The 19,661-nt window shown below is 34.6% G+C and overlaps 1 protein-coding gene across 9 annotated transcripts in view; it reads right to left on the bottom strand.

The window, feature by feature from the left end:
- The window catches only part of KDM6A (lysine demethylase 6A), a 181,131-nt gene that overhangs the window by 56,875 nt on the left and 104,595 nt on the right, over positions 1 to 19,661 (bottom strand). For all 9 annotated transcript variants that reach the window (XM_018043771.1, XM_018043764.1, XM_018043765.1 and 6 more), the window contains exons 7-9: positions 17,263 to 17,317; positions 13,556 to 13,590; positions 735 to 828 (exon numbers count right to left, since the gene is read on the bottom strand). In XM_018043771.1, the coding sequence (XP_017899260.1) occupies positions 735 to 828; positions 13,556 to 13,590; positions 17,263 to 17,317 (184 nt within the window). The remainder of the gene's footprint in view (positions 1 to 734; positions 829 to 13,555; positions 13,591 to 17,262; positions 17,318 to 19,661) is intronic.

The raw sequence follows: 19,661 nt of genomic DNA, 5'->3' as shown, positions 1-19,661 counted from the left end.
TATTTTAACTTAAATACACCAATTCACATTATTTAAACTCTGCATGTAATCATTAAAAACAAACACTTGACTATAATTTTTTAAAGTATGGATAACTCATGGAAATTCTACCCAGAGATTAAAGACAAAATTAAAAAATGAAAGTTTTATATGAAAGCAATGTTTTTATTTTGTATAACTGATCACATAGTATGCATTAGTATCATGAAGTGATAAAATTTAAGCTTAAATAATTTAAAAATTACATTAAAAACACTCATGCTAACGACTATATTCCTTCATCTTCAACATGACAAAAGAACTGTGTAGAGAATCTATACTTTAGATATTCCACATTTCTTACATAAAGATGTTTTAGTTAGTATTACTGACAGAGCTATGAAAGCGAGTTCACTAATCACTAAGAGACTTTAGGTAAATCACTTAACTTCATTGAGTACTAATGGTATCTGGCACCAAGAAAGCATTCAATCCCCCTCACTCATGGTTAAGTACCAGTGTATAATTTTGAGCATTTAAAAGAAAAGTTACACTAAAAAATTGTAACAACACTGACTGTGAGATAGACAATACTCAGCAGAAGGTGGAAATATGATGAGTTCAGATAATGTCTATCAACTTTGGAAAAGGAAGGAAAAGAAATAGGATACATAAGTCATGTATTTACCATCAGTGACATGTAAAAACCATAAAGCAATGTACTTATAACACACTAAGTGAATATTATTACATACCCAACTGTTGTAAGACAGTTGCTTTTACTTGTGCAGAAAGGTTTTCTGTCTGCAAAAGTTGTTCATAAGCTTCCTTTGCAGAATGATACTTCCTCTAAAAAGCAGGAAAAAAAGATTTAAAGAAAATAAATTAACATCTTTAAAGAATTAGCTCATATTAAGTCTTATACAATATTGATATTTCAGTATATTTTAAAAACTCAACTGAAAAATGAAAGTACATTACTGAATGTTCCTCTAACTCTAGACAGTTATGGTTAATAGGCCTGTATTCAGAGTATCTAACACCAGTAAAACATTCAATACAACCAAGTATCATTAAAATATGACCTTTGAGTACTTCAAGTTGAAACCAAAGGATGTGAAACAGCATCATATGTATTCAGTAGAAACCTTATTTCAAATTTTGATCTTTCCCTAGGCTAGTGATATGTGACATGATAATCTCTTGTAATGCTGGGCAGCAGTATTGAGCCACAGCTCCCAGTCAGTTAAAAGATCATGAGGGTAAATAATCGATACCCTTCCAACCATTCTGTACCCATACAACCATTTTACTTTTCACCTCAGTTCAGTATTTAATATAACAACAGAAAAATAGGACCTTTAAGAATTTGCCAAATCTTAATAGTTACAAAAGCCAATGAAATTTAAGTTTAAAAGATACAATCACTGGTATATAATATAACCTATGAAAAAATTATAATACATACATGATTTTAAAGATAAACTCCTCATAACTATTGTCTAATGATGTTTATAATATTTAAGATTCTATGGGCAAAACTCTAAATGAAACCATTTACCCACAGTTCTCACCCCAAAAGTACTAATATGACTGAAACCCATTACTGCTACAGTCTGAAAGCTGAAGACAACTCCACCGCATCCCTCCAAAAGGGGGAAAGTCAACAAAAGAAAACTTCATAAATATTATTTTTAGAAAACACTTGGCAGAACAATGGATTAAAGTGGCTTTCACTCATATCACTGATAGGACATAGCTGGCTGAGCAAACAAACCTTTCTCCCCAGAAAAGTAGAGACATAAAACTAGCTGTGTGAGCCTCAGGCAAATCACTTGAACTATGACTCAACATCCATACAACAGATGTAATGCCTGATCTTTCTATCTAGAGTTCTTCTCAGGATTAAATGAGATAAAGAGCTATGGAAATAAGGAGCTCTATGAACACAGTATGTCAACAAGGGAAAAAATTGCAAGAACGTCCATTGAGATTAATAGTTATTACTATTAATTATTAGTTATTAACAGTTATTACAAACTTTTATTCATCAGGTATATGACTTCCCTTTAAACATTAATCTGATCTGAAAAAGTAAATTAGACAGCTAGTGAAGGATAAGAATCAAGTTATTCAACTCAGTTCCCTCAACTGCTCAGTACTTGTTGAACACCTAACACATAACAGAAATTGCTGGGACTACAGGCAAGAATACAGATTTGAAAACAAAGCTTATTGTACTGTGTACAGTAAGAATATTGTACACAGTTATTTCCCAGAAGCAGATAAACTTAGAGCACTAGCAGATTGGGCAGAAAATGCAGAGACAAGCAGACAACTTCACAAAGACCTTCTTAAACCATGTTAAAAGATTGTAGACTATATCCTAAGACAATGGGCTACCACTGAAATGAGTTCAAGCAATATAATCAAATTTATATTTTAGGAAGACCACTTTCTGGAATTACCTCAACATATACTAAAACATACTTCCAAACACTAGTAATAATGATAATATTAATAATAATAAACCATCCTACTTGAAAAACTGGATGGACTGTACTGAGAAACCAAGTTTTATTTCTACCTCATACTATATACAAAACTGGCACCCACATTAAAGACCTAAATATGAAATATAAGTATATAACTAGAAGAAGACAAAGGATAACATTTCCTTGAGATGGGAAAAAATTTATTAGACTTGGCAAAAACCACATAAATCAGAAGGAGGAAGGATCTGACTCAAAACACCTAAGGAGAAAAAAAGACAATGGACATAAAAACTAACATGTAAAAGGTGAAAAACATGTGACGTATAAACCTCGAGAAATCAGAAAATGCAAATTTAAATGAAATACTAGTTTCTACCAAATAGACCGGCAAACATAAAGTTGGGTAATTCTTAGCATTGTAGGGATATAAAGGGAAATACTCATGCCTTGTTGAAGGGGATTTACTCATGGAACTAGGTGTGTAAATATGCTACAATCTAAATATCTCATTCTTGGGATATATCTATACACCAAAGGAACCTTCCCTAAACGGTACTATTCGTAGTATCAAGGAGATGGACAACTAGGTCTATCTTACTAGGTGAGTGGAAATGTAAAACATGATGGATGTTTACAGCAGAACATTAAGTAGCAAACAAAGGCAACACGAGTTTCTGTGTAAAGGTATTTAGTAAAGTTTTGCCTCTGGTAATGCTGCAGTAACATTTCACAGATAGCATTAAATTCTGGATAAAATACAAAGGTCAACTATCTACCAGAAAGCACTGAAAAGAAAACAAAATTAGGCCAAACCAGAGAAGTGAAGACTTAAAGGAATGGAATGGCACTGGTTCAGTAACCCCATTTTCCCAGGATGTTGACCTGAAGGCAGGCTCCAAGGCAGGCCCCAACTGGTATCTGGCTGGCTAGACCTCATATAGAAATGAGCAATCTTACTAGCTTGAAAAATAAGAGAAAAGATTTTGAAACTATCACAAGAGCTAAAAGTGAGTGAAGAAGAAACAATCCCAGAAAAGAGAGAGAGAGAATATCAACTTCTGCAATTAAACCGCTCAAATTCCTAGTTGACCACTGAACTACACAGAAACACAACAGACGTCCAGCAGCCTAAAAGAACTAAAGAGAGATTAGCTGCCATCCACCACAGGGATGATAAAGGTTACTGTGTGACTTGAGCAAAGTTAAAACTGTTTAATAAAACAAAAAATCAATTTCAGAAAAATATAACAAAGTCACTCTTCACAACACATTATTCATGATACCCAGGATAAAATTACCAGGCTTGTAAGAATCAGGAAATTTTTACTCATGTTCAAAACAAAAAGAAATCAATGAGGATCAGCCATGAAATGACTCAGATGTTGCAATTTGCAAATAATTTAAAAGCAGCTATTTTAATGAAGTTCACAAATGAAAAAGAAAACAATCAGTAAGGAATGGACAAAAAAAGCCAAAGCACAAAAAAAATAAAAGAGAAACAAAAGGAAATTCTCAAACTGAAAAATACAAATTTCAAATTGTAAAAAAAGAAAAAAGTCGCTGAAGGACTGACTAGCAGAGTGAAGACTTTAGAAAAATCAACAAATTTGAAAAGAGATTGGCAGAAAGTATCCAGACTGAAGCAAAACAGACAAAAGAGAAGGAAAAAAAAAGCCATCCAAGATGTATAAGACAATAACAAAGTATCTACCATACCCATAACAGGAGTCCAAGAACAGAAAGAATGGGGCAGAGAAAATATGGACAATATAATGGCTGAGAACTTTTCAGAATTTGTGACATTAAATCCCATATCCAAAAGACCAGGAAAAACACTGGTAAAAACAGAAAGGAAAAACCAATACCTAAGTACATCATAGTCAGATACTTAAGAACCAAATGTAAAAAGAACCTGAAAACAGCCAGAGAAAAACCACAAAATACAAAGGATACAACAAGAATGACAGCCAACTTTCTGTTATCATATCAGTAATCAAATTAAATATAAATGGACTAGATAAACAAAGAACAATAGAGACTGACAGAACAGACTACACAAGTGAAAGAAAGCCATAAACTTAAGAATTGTAAGATTTGCACTTTTTCCTATAAGGACTCAAACAGACTGAAATAAAAGGATGGAAAACATACAATGTAAACTCTAAATATTAGAAAGCTGAAGTGATTAGATTCAGATCACATTAAGGCGGCTTCAAGACAGAGCACTGCCAGAGATACAGCGGAATATCTCATAACGATGAAGGACATATCAGGATGACATAACAATAACAAAGCTTTTTTAAAAAATGAGAAGACTGACAGATTTAATGCTGATAAAATATTATTTGTCTATAAAATTTATTCCAATTTCACCAACTGTCCCACTCTTCTGGTCCAGGATCTAATTCAAGATCCCACACTGTGTTCAGTTAGCGTGTGTCTTTACCATCCGCTAACCTGAGACAGCTACTCAGTCTCTGACTTTTCATTACCTTGATATTTAAAGTACTAGCTCATTATTTGAAGAATGTACCTTTCAAACTAGTAAGTACCTTATGGAATGATATTCATCATTTCTCATACATTAATTAAAATTCCACAGGAAGAAAGAGGTGTCCCCTTTCCATTTATTTATTCAATTATTCATTTAAAGCAATATGAGCTAATATATTTTATTCTGTACTGTACGCATTATAATTATTTGTTCCTAAACTTGTGCCCAATTTGGTGATTAGAAACCCTATTCCACTCAAGTTGGCTCCTAAAACTTTTCACAGGCCTCATCATTTTTTGAGAACTCCCTTACTTTTTGCACCATGAAATATTCCAGGGCTCATCTTGTAGGTTCCCTCCCTAAGCTCTGGAATCACACACGTATCCCCAAGAATTCTTGCTTTCTTTTCTTGAAGAATCAAATTTAGAAACAAAGATCTGGATGCTAGAACATTCACTGCTGTGGAGGGGGGGCTTGCTTCCAGGCACTCACAGCCAACAGAGCTGGGAAATATATTAATGTATACACAACGCATACACATACATACATACTCTTCGATCTATATTTATCTCTACTCAACTCTCAATTTCCATAAATAACCATATATTTAGTTTTTACTCCAATTCCAATCCAATAACACAGAGTTCAGTCTAGCCTTTCTTCTTTTCTTACCTGTAAGTTCTCTGACAGTGAAAATCTAGCCCTCATTATTCACAATACATTTACTTAGGGATAAGCAATATCCTTACTGTCAAATTCAGACTTAAATCGAAGAAAGTAGGTAAAACCACTAGACCATTCAGTTCAGTTCAGTCGCTCAGCCGTGTCCGACTCTTTTTTACCCCATGAACCGCAGCATCCCAGGCCTCCCTGACAATCACCAGCTCCCGAAGTCAAGTGACAAGTATATATATTCAAGGGATTATATCTGGTAGACAGAGTGCCTGAAGAACTATGGACTGAGGTTCAAGACACTGTAACAAGAGGCAGTGATCAAGACCACTCCCAAGAAAAAAGAAATGCAAAAAGGCCAAATAGTTGTCTGAGGAGGCCTTACAAATAGCTGAGAAAAGAAGAGAAGTGGAAAGCAAAGGCGAAAAGGAAAGATAAACCCATTTGAATGCAGAGTTCCAAAGAATAGCAAGGAAAGATAAGAAAGCCTTCCTCAGTAATCAATGCAAAGAAATAGAGGAAAATAATAGAATGAGAAAGACTAGAAATCTCTTCAAGAAAATTAGATACTAAGGGAACATTTCATGCAAAGATGGGCACAATACAGGGCAGAAATGGTATGAACCTAACAGAAGCAGAAGACATTAAGAAGAGGTGGCAAGAATACACAGAAGAACTGTATAAAAAAGATCTTCATGACCCACATGACCCAGATAACGACAGTGGTGTGATTACTCACCTAGAGCCAGACACCCTGGAATGCGAAGTCAAGTGGGCCTTAGGAAGCAACAATATGAACAAAGCTAGTGGAGGTGATGGAATTCCAGCTGAGCTATTTCAAATCCTGAAAGATGACACCGTGAATGTGCTGCACTCAATATGCCAGCAAATTTGGAAAACTCAGCAGTGGCCACAGGACTGGAAAAGGTCAGTTTTCATTCCAATCCCAAAGAAAGGCAATGCCAAAGAATGCTCAAACTACCGCACAATTGTACTCACATCACATGCTAGCAAAATGATGCTCAAAACTCTCCAAGCCAGGCTTCAACAGTATGTGAACCATCAACATACATATGTTCAAGCTGGATTTAGAAAAGGCAGAGGAACCAGAGATCAAATTGCCAGCATCCGCTGGATCATCGAAAAAGCAAGAGAATTCCAGAAAAACATCTATTTCTACTTTATTGACTATGCCGAAGTCTTTGACTTTGTGGATCACAACAAACTCTGGAAAATTCTGAAAGAGATGGGAATACCAGACCACCTGACTCGCCTCCTGAAAATCTGTATGCAGGTCAAGAAGCAACAGTTAGAACTGGATATGGAACAACAGACTGGTTCCAAATCAGGAAAGAAGTACATCAAGGCTGTATATTGTCACCATGCTTAATTTAACTTACATGCAGAGTACAGCATGTGAAATGCTGGGCTGGAGGAAGCACAAGCTGGAATCAAGACTGCTGGGAGAAATATCAATAACCTTAGATATGCAGATGACACTACCCTTACAGCAGAAAGCAACGAAGAACTAAAGAGTCTTTTGATGAAGTAAAAGAGGAGACTGAAAAAGTTGGCTTAAAGATCAACATTCAGAATACTAAGATCATGGCATCTGGTCCCATCACTACATGGCAAATAGATGGGGAAACAATGGAAACAGTGAGAGATTTTATTTTGGGGGGCTCCAAAATCCCTAAAGATGGTGACTGTAGCCATGAAATTAAAAGACACTTGCTCCTTAGAAGAAAAGCTATGACCAATCTAGACAGCATATTAAAAAGCAGAGACATTACTTTGCCAACAAAGGTCTGTCTAGTCAAAGCTATGGTTTATCCAATAGTCATGTGTGGATGTGAGAGTTGGACTATAAAGAAAGCTGAGGGCCAAAGAATTAATGCTTTTGAACTGTGGTGTTGGAGAGGACTCTTGAGATTCCCTTGGACAGAAAGGAGACCCAACCAGTCAATCCTAAGGGAAATCAGTTCTGATGCTGAAGCTGAAACTCTAATACTTTAGCCACCTGATGTGAAGAACTGACTCATTTGAAAAGACCCTGATGTTGGGCAAGATTGAAGGCAGGAGGAGAAGGGGACGACAGAGGATGAGATGGTTGGATGGCATCACAGACTTGATGGATATGAGTCTGATTAAATTCCAGGAGTTGGTGATGGATAGGGAAGCCTGGGGTGATGCAGTCCATGGGGTCGCAAAGAGTCAGACATGACTGAGCAACTGAACTTAACTGAGTATTTACATAAAAGTTACAGAACTTCTATCCATATCCCTGTGAGAAAGTAACTGTAGTGGAAGATTTGTTTACAGTTCTTTTGTCTCTAGCATCTATGATGATGATTTGCTTTTACCTTTAGCTCTATTATTACAAGGCATGATATTAACATATTTCCTAATATTCAATCAACTTTGTATTCTCTGAATGAATACCATTTGCTCATAGTGTATTTGTTTCATGAGGTAATAATTGTTTGCTAATATTTTATTTAGTATTTTTATACCAACATTCATCAGTGATAACAGTGTGTGCATTCATTTTCATACTGTATCAGGTTTAAGTATCAATGTTAATATATACTTTCATCAAAAAGGAAGGAGGGCAAACAGTGTGAAAGTTCTTCAAAAATTTTAACAGAATTACCATATCACTCAGTAATTCTGAGTATATATCAAGAAAAAAAAGAAAGAAAGAAAGAAAAGCTGGAACAAAAACAGATATTTGCACACTCATGTTGATAGCAACAATATTCATAACAGCCAAAAGCTGGAAATCAACTGACAGATGAATGGATAAACCAAATGTAGTGTACACATACAATGAAGTATTACTCAGCCTTAAAAAGGAATGGAATTCTGGCACATGCTATAGTATACACAAACCTTAAAGACATTATGCTAAGCGAAATAAGCCAGACACAAAAAGACAAATACTGTACCATTCCACTTACATGAGGTACCTAGAATAGTCAAACTCATAGAGACAAAAAATGGAATAGTGGTTGCTAGGGGCTGTCGGGAGGGAGGAATGAGGAATTATTCTTTATTGGGTTCAGAGGTTCAGCTTGGGAAGATGATGAAGTTTTAGAGATGGACAATGGTGATAGTCGCACAATAAAGTGAATGCATTTAATGCCATTGAACAAATGGTTAAAATGGGAAAATTTATGTCATGTATATTTCACAATAAAATAAAAAAAGACATCAAAGAACTATGGTCCATAAGTGACTTTTAGGATCAGACTTTTGTTTCTATTATATCTCAAAAATACACAATAGAATCAGTAAGTGCATAAAGGACTTTATGATCAAATACATGTTTCTCAAGGTCAGACAGAAAGCTATTTATAAGCCCCTGACTATCCTGTTCAAAAAAAGGAGAAAGAAATAAGTTTTTCTCCTTTTCTAATGCTCTGGAACGATCTACAAAGTACTGGAATTATCTGGTCTTTGAAGGTTTGGTAGAATTCCCCTGTAAAACCAACTGGGCATGGTACTTTCTGCATGGTATTACTTTTCTCTTTTTATGAAAAATGGCTTTTTATAACTTTTCTAACTCCAATGAGGTCAATTTTGCTAGTCTGTACTTCCCTGGGAAACAGTCTACTTCATTTAAGTTTTTTTTTTTTTTTTCATTTAAGTTTTGAAATCCATCCACACAGAGGTCTGCTAAGTAGTCTCATGTGATTATTCTAATTTCTTCTGTACCTATGGTCATCTTATTTTGTGTATCTGTAGTTTATCTCATTTATCCACTTAATCAAGTTAGTCTGTGATTTATCTATTGTTAATTTTTTCTAGAATAAAAAGATTTTGACTACATTTAATTAGATCTACCATTTTTCTCTTTTAATATCATTAATTCCTTTTAAAAAAATCTTTCTTCCTCACAATATTGTTTTCCTTACATTGATTTTTGTTTTGTTAACACAGTTCCTTACACTGAACTAACGCTGAATATATGGAATAAACCCTAGATAATCAGGACATACTTACTGCATCTTTAAACATGAGCTTAAATTTTTCTTTCTTTAGAATTTTTGGACTTCTATAATATGCATAAATGAAACCAGTCTACAGTGTGTCAGTAATAACTATGGCTGGATAGTTAGAAGGCAAGGTTAACAATGAAACTAGTAATTCTTACCAACAGTGTTATTCATAATAACATTCTTTATAACTATCTCACAGGAGAATAGTTAAGTCAGTTACACTACATCTCTGCAAACGGATGTAATATAAATCAACATGTATTAATAGGGAGTGATTTCCAAAATATAATACTAAGTTTAAAAAATAAATAAGATCAAGAGAGAACATACATAATGGGCTATTATTTCAATAAAATATGTGCAAACATACATATAGATTTGCTTATATATACAAGTTTCTCTGGAAGAATATAAAAACACTGATAATGGCAGTTGGTAGCTTTTGGCAGGGGACTAGATGGCCAGGGAAAAACAGTGAGAAGGATACTTCACTGTGTATTCTTTTAGGCACTTTCATTTTGGATTATCTATTCAAAACTACGTAACACTAATAACAAAATTAAAAGGGAGAAATCCTTTACCTTTAATCTTTAAGTTTATTTAGAATTTAGATGGTGACCTATTCAAGTCATTTCATAAATAATCAAGAAAAAGAAATGAAAGCCATTAATACTATTAGGAAAAAATGGTACTGTGTATGGGGGGGTCTCAAGAAATAAAACGAGAAAGATTAAATAAATGATAAAATATCTGAGAGTGAATCTTAATAATTAAAAGATGTTTGTTCCTTGGAAAGCTATGACAAATGTAGACAGTATAATTAAAAGCAGAGACCTCACTTTGCCAACAAAGGTCCGTATAGTCAAAATTTTGGTTTTTCCAGTAGTCATGTACAGATGTGTGAGAGTTGGACCATAATGAAGTCTGGCACCGAAAAATTGATGCTTTCAAATTGTCGTGCTTGAGAGTCCCTTGGACTGCAAGGAGACCAAATCAGTCCATCCTAAAGGAAATCAACCCTGAATATTTATTGGAAGGACTGATGCTGAAGCAGAAGACCCAATACTTGGACCACCTGATGCGAAGAGCTGACTCACTGGAAAAGACCCTAATGCTGGGAAAGATTGAAGGAAAGAGGAGAAGGGGGCAACCCGAGGATGAGACAGTTGGATAGCATCACCAACTCAATGGACAGGAGTTTGCACAAACTCCAAGAGATGGTGAAGGACAGGGAAGCCTGGTGTGCTGTAGTCCTTGGTGTCACAAAAAGTCTGATACAACTTAGTGACTAAACGAGGACAAGGATGGAAACAACTGAAGTGTCTCTCTACAGATGGGATCGAAAAAATGTGGTATATAAATACAACGGAATGGTATTTCACCCTTAAAAATAGAAGGAAATCTTGTCATTTGTGACAGCATGGATAAACCTGGAAGGAATTATGGTAAGTGAAAAAAACCAGACAATGAAAGATAAATGCTATACAGTATCACTTCTGTGTGGATTCTTTTTAAAAAGCGGTGAGGTGGGGGCTTGATCTTCTAGACGAGGGGATTTGCAAGGGCCATCAGGAGGTGAGATGGAAGAAAAAGGGAGAGGTTGGTAAAAGGGTACAAACTTTTATTTATAAGATAAATAAGGTCTGAGGATCAAACATACAATATGATGACTATTGTGATAACAATGTATTGTACAAGTGAAGTTTGTGAATAGAACTAAAATGTTCTCAATGCACCATTTTGAAGATGTGAGGTGATGGGTGTGTTAATAATTCAGTGGGGGGAAATCATACATATATCAAATCATCACATTGTATACTTCAGATAGGTAGGTAAGTCTTTTTGTTTTCCTTAATTTTTCACCTGAAAATAAAAATCCTTGTTATAAGCACTGAAGTGAAGAAGATTTTTCAATCCTTTCATATGCTCAGCTTCTTATCATCTAATAATTACATACTCTGCCTAGCACGAATTTTTTTGGTTTTGTTTTGTTTAATCTTAATGGGCACTAAAATTTATCAAATGAAAGAATCAGTGGGGGAAGGGCCCTGTCCCCACATTACCTTCATAAGATTCAAAACAATTAATACCAACAGACAACTCACCAGAAACAATGAAAACCAGAGGACAATGGAATGTAAATTTTAAAGTGGTCATATAAAGTAATAAAACAGAATTCCATCTCCAGGCAAAAAACACTCATTAAAAAGAATGGTTAGATAACATCTGTTTTACCTAATGACCAATGAGGGAAATCTCACTAAGAGCTATGAAAGCTGGGGGAAAAAATTCAGAGCTCATCCTTTAGAAGGCAGCAGAGATCTCCTGAGGCAATGAAAGCAGGAGCTAAGACTCCAGAGAAAGAACTCTGGAGAAACAGTTTATTTCTATAGCTGCTTTCACCCTGGGGCCTTAACTGATTCAGCAGTTGACAAGGAGATAGTGATTAGCAGGTAAAGACTCTGCTCCACAACATGCACCATGATTCTCAAATGTACCCTGTCAAGCCGGATAAAATCCCTAGATTAGTAAAGTATCCAAACCTGAGTGTGCATCAATCTGACTCAGTAGACATACACACACCTGTGTGCATGCGTGCAAGGAGGGTGGGGGGAGAAACCACAGCAGAAGGAGGTGTCCAGCAATCAGATGTTAATTTTTTTTAGACCACCTCATGGTGGCTCTGAAACAAAACAGACCTTAAAAATTATCTAGAAATATAACAGTGCTTTATTTTCCTAAAAAGCTGTTATAAAAATTATATTCTGGGTAAACTGATTACAGCAGGAAATGGCAACCCACTCCAGTATTTTTGTCTGGAAAATCCCATGGACAGAGGAGCCTGGTGGGCTACAGTCCATGGGGTTACAACAGCAGCAAACTATGATTACCTAATATTTAGCCTCATAGCAACTTACGCTTGATTTTCCATACCACTGCCTGTGCTGTGCTTAGTTGTTCAGTCGTGTCTCTTTGCAGCCCCATGGACTGTAGCCTATCAGGCTCCTCTGTCCACAGAATTCTCCAGGCAAAAATACTGGAATGGGTAGCCTATCCCTTCTTCAGGGGATCTTCCCAACTCAGGAATACGAACCCAGGTCTCCTACATTACAGGCGTATTCTTTACTGACTGAGCCACCAGGGAAGCCCAAGAATACTGGAGTGGGTGGCCTATTCCTTCTCCGGGGGATCTTCCCACCCAGGAATTGAACCGGGCTCTCCTGCATTGCAGGTGGGTTCTTTACCAGCTGAGCTACTAGGGAAGCCCATACCAAAACTGCTTACCTAGACTAAATGTTTATGTGTTATTAACTAAGCAAATTCTGCCATATAAAAAAATATGTTCTAAAATAGCTTTTTAAATACAGCAGCCAGGGCTTCCCTGGTGGTCCAGTGATTAAGACTCTGCACTTCCACTGCAGAGGGCACAGGTTCCATCCCTGGTCAGGGAACTAAGATCCGACATGCCTTGCAGCACAGCCAAAAAAACAAATTAAATATAGCAGCCATAAAAGTACTGGTAATGACATCAAGAGGTTACTAACAGGCTTTTCAAATGGTGATATATGGAAGGGATATTTCAATCTTAATAAAAAGTGAAACTAAGAATAATGCATTATAACAACCATCTATAACATTCTGAAAAGAAACCTAGGCATTTCACATCAAGAATATGAGAAAGCTTCTCAAATACAGCCATTTAAGGCTGCAGATAGTTTGAGTTTGAGTTTAATGGGTTCTTTGTATACAACAAGAACTCTGTGTAATAACTGCAACATGAATGCAAAATCTTGACCAAATTTAATGAGCATTATGTAAGAAATAGCACCCAGAACTCCATTAAATTAACTGTGTATCTGATTCCACTTAAAATGGTAGGAGTGTTTTAATGTAAACTAAGTTAAAACACTTACCTGGGTTTCATATAAGTGGGCAATGTGAAATTGAACTGCAAAGATGAGAAAATAAGTCAACAGCTGTACAGTAGTGTTTGGATAAATATAAGTAAGAATATAAAATGTAAAATATAAACACCATCTCTGCTGCATACATTTAAGTAATTTCAGAACATAACTTATTCTTAATAAAATATACAAGCATATAAGAACATGATAAGAAACTACATGTATTCATTATTAGTCATTACTAAATTTTGTCAATGGAATTATTAACATTAACATTAAAATCTGTAGCAAGTAAGTGTAAGTTCAAATGGCAACATTAAACAGATCACAACATGGTATTTAAAACCTGAGTTAAAACTCAAAAAAGAAAGTCAGTATTTGATTAAAAGAACCATGAAAAATACTCTTTTTAGTTATATATTTTATTACATATTTCATACTAATGTTTACAAAGATGTCATAGATAATAAGATGCATTTCTCTGTCAGTTCTTCAAAAAAAAGTTTTTAAAGGTCAAACCACTTGGAAAGCAAGAATAATAAATAAAGAACATCAATATTAACAAGTACCTCTTGAAAATAAAAAATATACATATTTCAGCTTTTATTTTCAGCTCTTCCTGATACTGCACCACCAGAATATGAATGATGCAATGAAAGCAACAATGAATCAGGAATCAAAACTGGATTCTGGCTTACTTAATGATTTTCATCTTCCAATGACAAATCTTTTTTTTTTTAATGTTCCATCTACCTGGATTTCATAGTTGGATTTCAAGGAGTCTGGGAGCCTTTCAAAATTATATGGATAATATGTATCTGGATCTTTAAAAATAAGATCTATAGCTATCATCAAGCTCTCACTGGTATCATAAACTTAACTCTCACACTGACTCCCATAACTGTAAGATTCACCTGAGATGCTAATTAAAAATAGAGATCCTTGAAATTGTATTCAGTGAGCCTGGGGCAAGGCCCAGAAAGGAACCTTTTTATTTAGTTCTGGGATTAACAAAGGATTTTGACACCTGTTCCCTAGAGCAGCACCTGAAAACAGCTGGAGTAAATATGCATAAAGCCCAAAACAAAATATATAATGAATTTTAAAATCACACATTTTTGGATCAAAAGTACTGCCCTCTTCATACATAATCATTAAATATCATAAGCAGAGATAAGACAAAATAAAAATATCATTTTGAAAAGATGAAGATCAACTTTTTGTGAAAAGTACATAATAAAAATAATAATAATAAAAGTTCTACAGATATAAATATCCTCTTCCTTTACCTGTATCTGTTGAATGGTTTTCTTATTTCCTAGTCCCCCTTTTCAACACAGCTCTCTTTGAGAGTTCTAGTCCAAATCTCATCTGACTACATCATTAGAGAATGAGGCAGAGATGGAAAATATATTTTCATCTCCCCCCCTCCCCGCCCCCGTCTTCTTACTCCTCTAAGAAAGGTGACATGGAAAAAAAGATTAGTAGCAGTAAGGTAGCATTCTATTTCCAGCCCAAAGTTCCTCCAGGCTCAATAAGGGCTTTCCTATCCCAGAAGTTACTAAATCCAGTATCATCTTTTGTGGTGTGAAAACCAATTTATATTCAAATTCTTAAAAGTCCCCTTCAAAGTGAAAGATAACCATACAGATAAGAAAAAGCTCCACTTGGCAAGTCTCAATTAGAGGTAGAAATTTAACAAATATTGCCATAAAAGGTTCTGAAATTAAACTTTATTCAGAAATTAAGACATTATTTTTAGAATTAATTAAATCTAGAAGAAACAATTTTATCCCAAAGGGCAATCGTATAAGTTTCTCATCACCATGATTCTACTTTTCAAAACACAAAGTGCAATTAACCCCTCTTAAAGGCTCTAGAAGCAGCAAGTATATGTGTTTTTCTAATGCATAAATGAACTGTACAATAAAAGAGAAATCTCTTACAGACTTTAAAAGCTCACTTCACTTTATAAAATCTTCTGACCTTTGTAGTATGACAAAGTAACATGGAAGATTTCAAAAAATAGTCAAGTCTGTGGCTTACCTAAATAGGTGATGATATTAAAAAATCCAGAGAAGTAAGTTTTACAAAGATGATAGAGAGTCTGGTGTTTATACAGTAATAATGTGTACCCAAAGTGAGCAGTCTATATTTGAGAGTGCTCTGTGAGACACCAGACTTTATTATTATGGTTATCAAGTAGCTATGAAGTTATATAGTTAAAAATAAACTACCCACATCAACTCAACTATAATGGTGTAATGTCTCTAAATAAAGCACATGCCTTCCATTAGAGTGACAAACCTTTTAGCACTCATAGTTCTGAGTCTGGGGAAATTCCTCAGTCCTGTGCAAAGCAGGACACTGGTCACTCTCCTTCTTATTTCCTTTCTCAGCAATCAAGAGAAAGAGAGCTGTGGTAAGCTCAAAAATGTATTCATGATTGTTAGAACTGTCCTGAAATTCCACAAGAAAGTATATGCCCTCTGGTACTCATTTTACATAGGTGTTTCCCTCTCAGGCGCAATGATCTACAAGTAAGATTTCAGCTCAAGTAGAATAAAATAAGGATTTAGTTTGAAAGTTATGAAACGTCCCTCAATAGTTATCATTCAAATTGACAAGTACGAATGAAAGTTAGCTTCTAGGCACTAAATACAATCAATCAAATGAAAATCAACTTTTTTTCTTATTCCCATAATTTTAAAAGGATTTTAGGGGTTTATATTTTAGATGGTTTATATAACCTGGATATAAAATTAAGGATACAAAAATAAGTTTAAAAACAATGAACACTTCATAAATTAATATATCAGTGAGTTAAATCCTTTTTCTTATTTAATCTCATCTTAGAAATGAAAATAGTGCTGCATTTGTTATCCTTCCACCATTTGTTCTGGAAATACACTCATCAGTACTAAATCCTAAGTTTCATTTAAAGAAAACAGAATTCTTTTAAATTTTCTCAGAAAATTGCATTTAGTAGAATTATAAGACAATTAGTCTGGTCTAGATAATTTAATAAACACTATATCTTATTTCATCTTATATGCAAATTTCTACAGTTTTTTTTTTTCACTGAGTCAATCATTTGCAGGCATTTTTACCACTGTGACTACTAACTCTTCACTAAACTCCTTTCTATATGCTTAAAAAAATAAAGTAATTATAGCAAACTACTGACTTTGTTAAATCTAGAATCTTTTGATTTATCTGAAATTTTCATGAAGAATGATTCTTTATACTCTAACTAAAAAATCTCACCACAATCTTTATGTATGATGTTTAAAACTATAATAGAAAGTCAAAGTATATCCTCGTCATTACCAATAATTTTAATTCACAAAGTATCAATCAGTGAATTAACACATGAATCTTTGTATACTCAGATTTCTGAAAAGACCGGCAATCCTGTTTTTAACCTCCCCAAGTCATCTACAATGTAATTAATATACAGATAATCAATCCTGTTCACTAGTACAGATAATTTTAATTCAACAAACCCAGTTCACTAGCATATCTATTTTAGACACACAATGTTCACAATAAATAACTGGTCTCACTTGTTCCATTTGTACAAATAGTTATGGCAACAAATATAGTTAGATTCAGCAATTCCAGGGGAAAAATTACACAGGATTCATGACTATTATTATATCTGCCATGAAACGATCTGAATACGTGCAGAAAACTATGTACTTAATAATACTTACTTTCAGCATTGGACAAAGTGCAGGGATTACAGTCAACCAAAGCTAACTGAAAATGCTGCAAGAGAGAAAATTAATGCAGTAAAAATCAGTCATATAAGATAATTTTCAGGTATATAAGATTTAATATAATTATGAAACTATGCTATGCAAATATAACATATTATACAACCAACTAGCATTACTTTGAACATTTATTGCTGAGAACAAACAGACTGCTGCATTATTTTCTTTGAACAGTTGAGAATAGAGATTTGGCGTGAGAATTAACTTGATATCAAGTTATCCTATGTAAATCTGTTTATATGGAAAAAAGAATCAGGTTTTTAAGTCTTCTAGCAAATAGGAACTGTTAGTTACTGAACACTTCAAATAGAACACATAATTATTTTAAAAACTGAAAGTAAAAGTTCAATGGTGTTAATGGATTAAATACCACTGCTTATCTCAAAATGATATATATTTTTTAAAATGACTATGAGAAAATTATCATAAAGGGTAAAACTATTTGCCCTTACTGATTTTTCAGTAAGTATTGTATTTAGAGACTGTTAAAAGTATCTGAAGCATCACAAAGAATGTACCAAATAGCCATACAAAACCATCCAACATAAAACCATTGGTTTTCTAAACCTAAAGGGAGATGAGGGACTAGGGTTGGGATGGCATAACCTCATAGTTTTTCTAGTTATCTAAACCAGATGCAAAACAGATGTACCTACTAAGATATTAAGATATCAACTATCATAATGATCACCAACCCCTAAACCTGAAGCCGCATTAGAAAATATCTAGCACACATCCTTGCAACCGATAGAAAAGAAGTGCAATTATCCTTTTAGGATATATACCCTATTATATGTGCAGGCAATATTAAACCACTAATAATTTACAGCATCCACTTGTAACAATATTGCTTAAGCCTGTCCCCCCGACCAAAAAAAAAAAAAAAAAAAACACAAAAACAAAATACACGTCAAACTCAAGGCATAACGCTAATCTTTAAGAATACAAATCATCATCAAGAACATTGGGTGCCAGGGACTTCTCTGGTGCTCCAGTGGTTTAAGACTATGCTTCCAACGTAGGGGGCTCAGGCCTGATCTGTAGTCTGAGAACTCAGATCCCACATGCTGTGCAATATAGTCAAAAAAAACCAACAGGGTGCGATCTGGCATCAAGTTTATCAACACTAAACTGGCTATATAAATTTAAGTAGGAAAAGGAAAACCAGTACTATAGTTAGTATGGAATATTTGAAATAAAAAAAAAAATTTAAGGCGGGGCTTCCTTGATAGCTCAGCAGGTAAAGAATCCACCTGCAATGCAGGAAACACAGGTTTGATCCCTGAGTTAGGAAGATCCCCTAGAGAACTACTGAGGGTCCATGTGCAGCAACTGCTGGAACCTGTGAGCCCCACAGCCTGTGCTCTGCAACAAGAGAAGCCCTCACACTGCAACGAGAGGGTAGCCCCAGCTCACCGCAGCTAGAGAAAAGCCCGTGCAACAGTGAAGACCCAGTACACTCAGAAACAAATAAACAGTAACAAATAAAAAAGGTTAAGTCTCTGAATTCTTCTAAAAGATATTTCCAGAAATACATATTCAAAATTTCCAAGCCTCCACAAATTTTTACCATTAAAAGTAATCAAAAGCCAAAAGTACAAAACAATTTTCTAAAAATCACCATTTCTATCCACAAGCCAAATGCCTAAAGAGTTGTCTTTTTTCAACTGCTGGAAAAACTGAAAACTGATACATATAATGACAACTTCTAGATGTAAGCCTGAAAGAAACTTAAAACTTTCTATATCAAGGGAGACAGTCATCAGCAAGCTTTTAGTGCTGTATTTCAACACAGAATCAACAAAACTGCACTTGGTCAACCCTCAGTTAACAAAAATAAACAAATGTCAGTTACAAAGTACTACAATGAAACAAACATTAGAAGGCATAATTTCGTATGAACTAGTAGTTATTCACAAATGTCTGTTATATGCATGCATAATTACTGTAGCCTACATTTGCAGTACTCAATATTTAGAGGTTGTAATATTCTGAATGAGCAAGCTACTAACGAAATGACTATGACCCTTAAATATTAAATATTTAATCCATTCAATGACTTCTTCAAGAACCTATAATGTCTTTAGGACAATGAAGATACTAGGGACACAATGACAATCGAAAGTGAAAAAATATTTGCCATCATTTACAGAATGAGAAAAAAAAATCCAACATCTGAACACTTTGAGAACTGCTTTTATTCTCCCCTGGCCTACAAAGCAGATTGCATGTCCTCAAACATCCTTTTAGTGTGCTACCATAGCAATAGAAAACAGACTATTTTAAAAAGTGAGTACTATGAAAGCAAAGCATATTTTATAACCAGTTGTTTTCCT

The sequence above is a fragment of the Capra hircus genome (assembly GCF_001704415.2).
Source record: "Capra hircus breed San Clemente chromosome X unlocalized genomic scaffold, ASM170441v1, whole genome shotgun sequence".
In the NCBI taxonomy this organism is placed as follows: domain Eukaryota; kingdom Metazoa; phylum Chordata; class Mammalia; order Artiodactyla; family Bovidae; genus Capra; species Capra hircus.
This window is presented reverse-complemented; position numbering and strand designations above follow the sequence as displayed.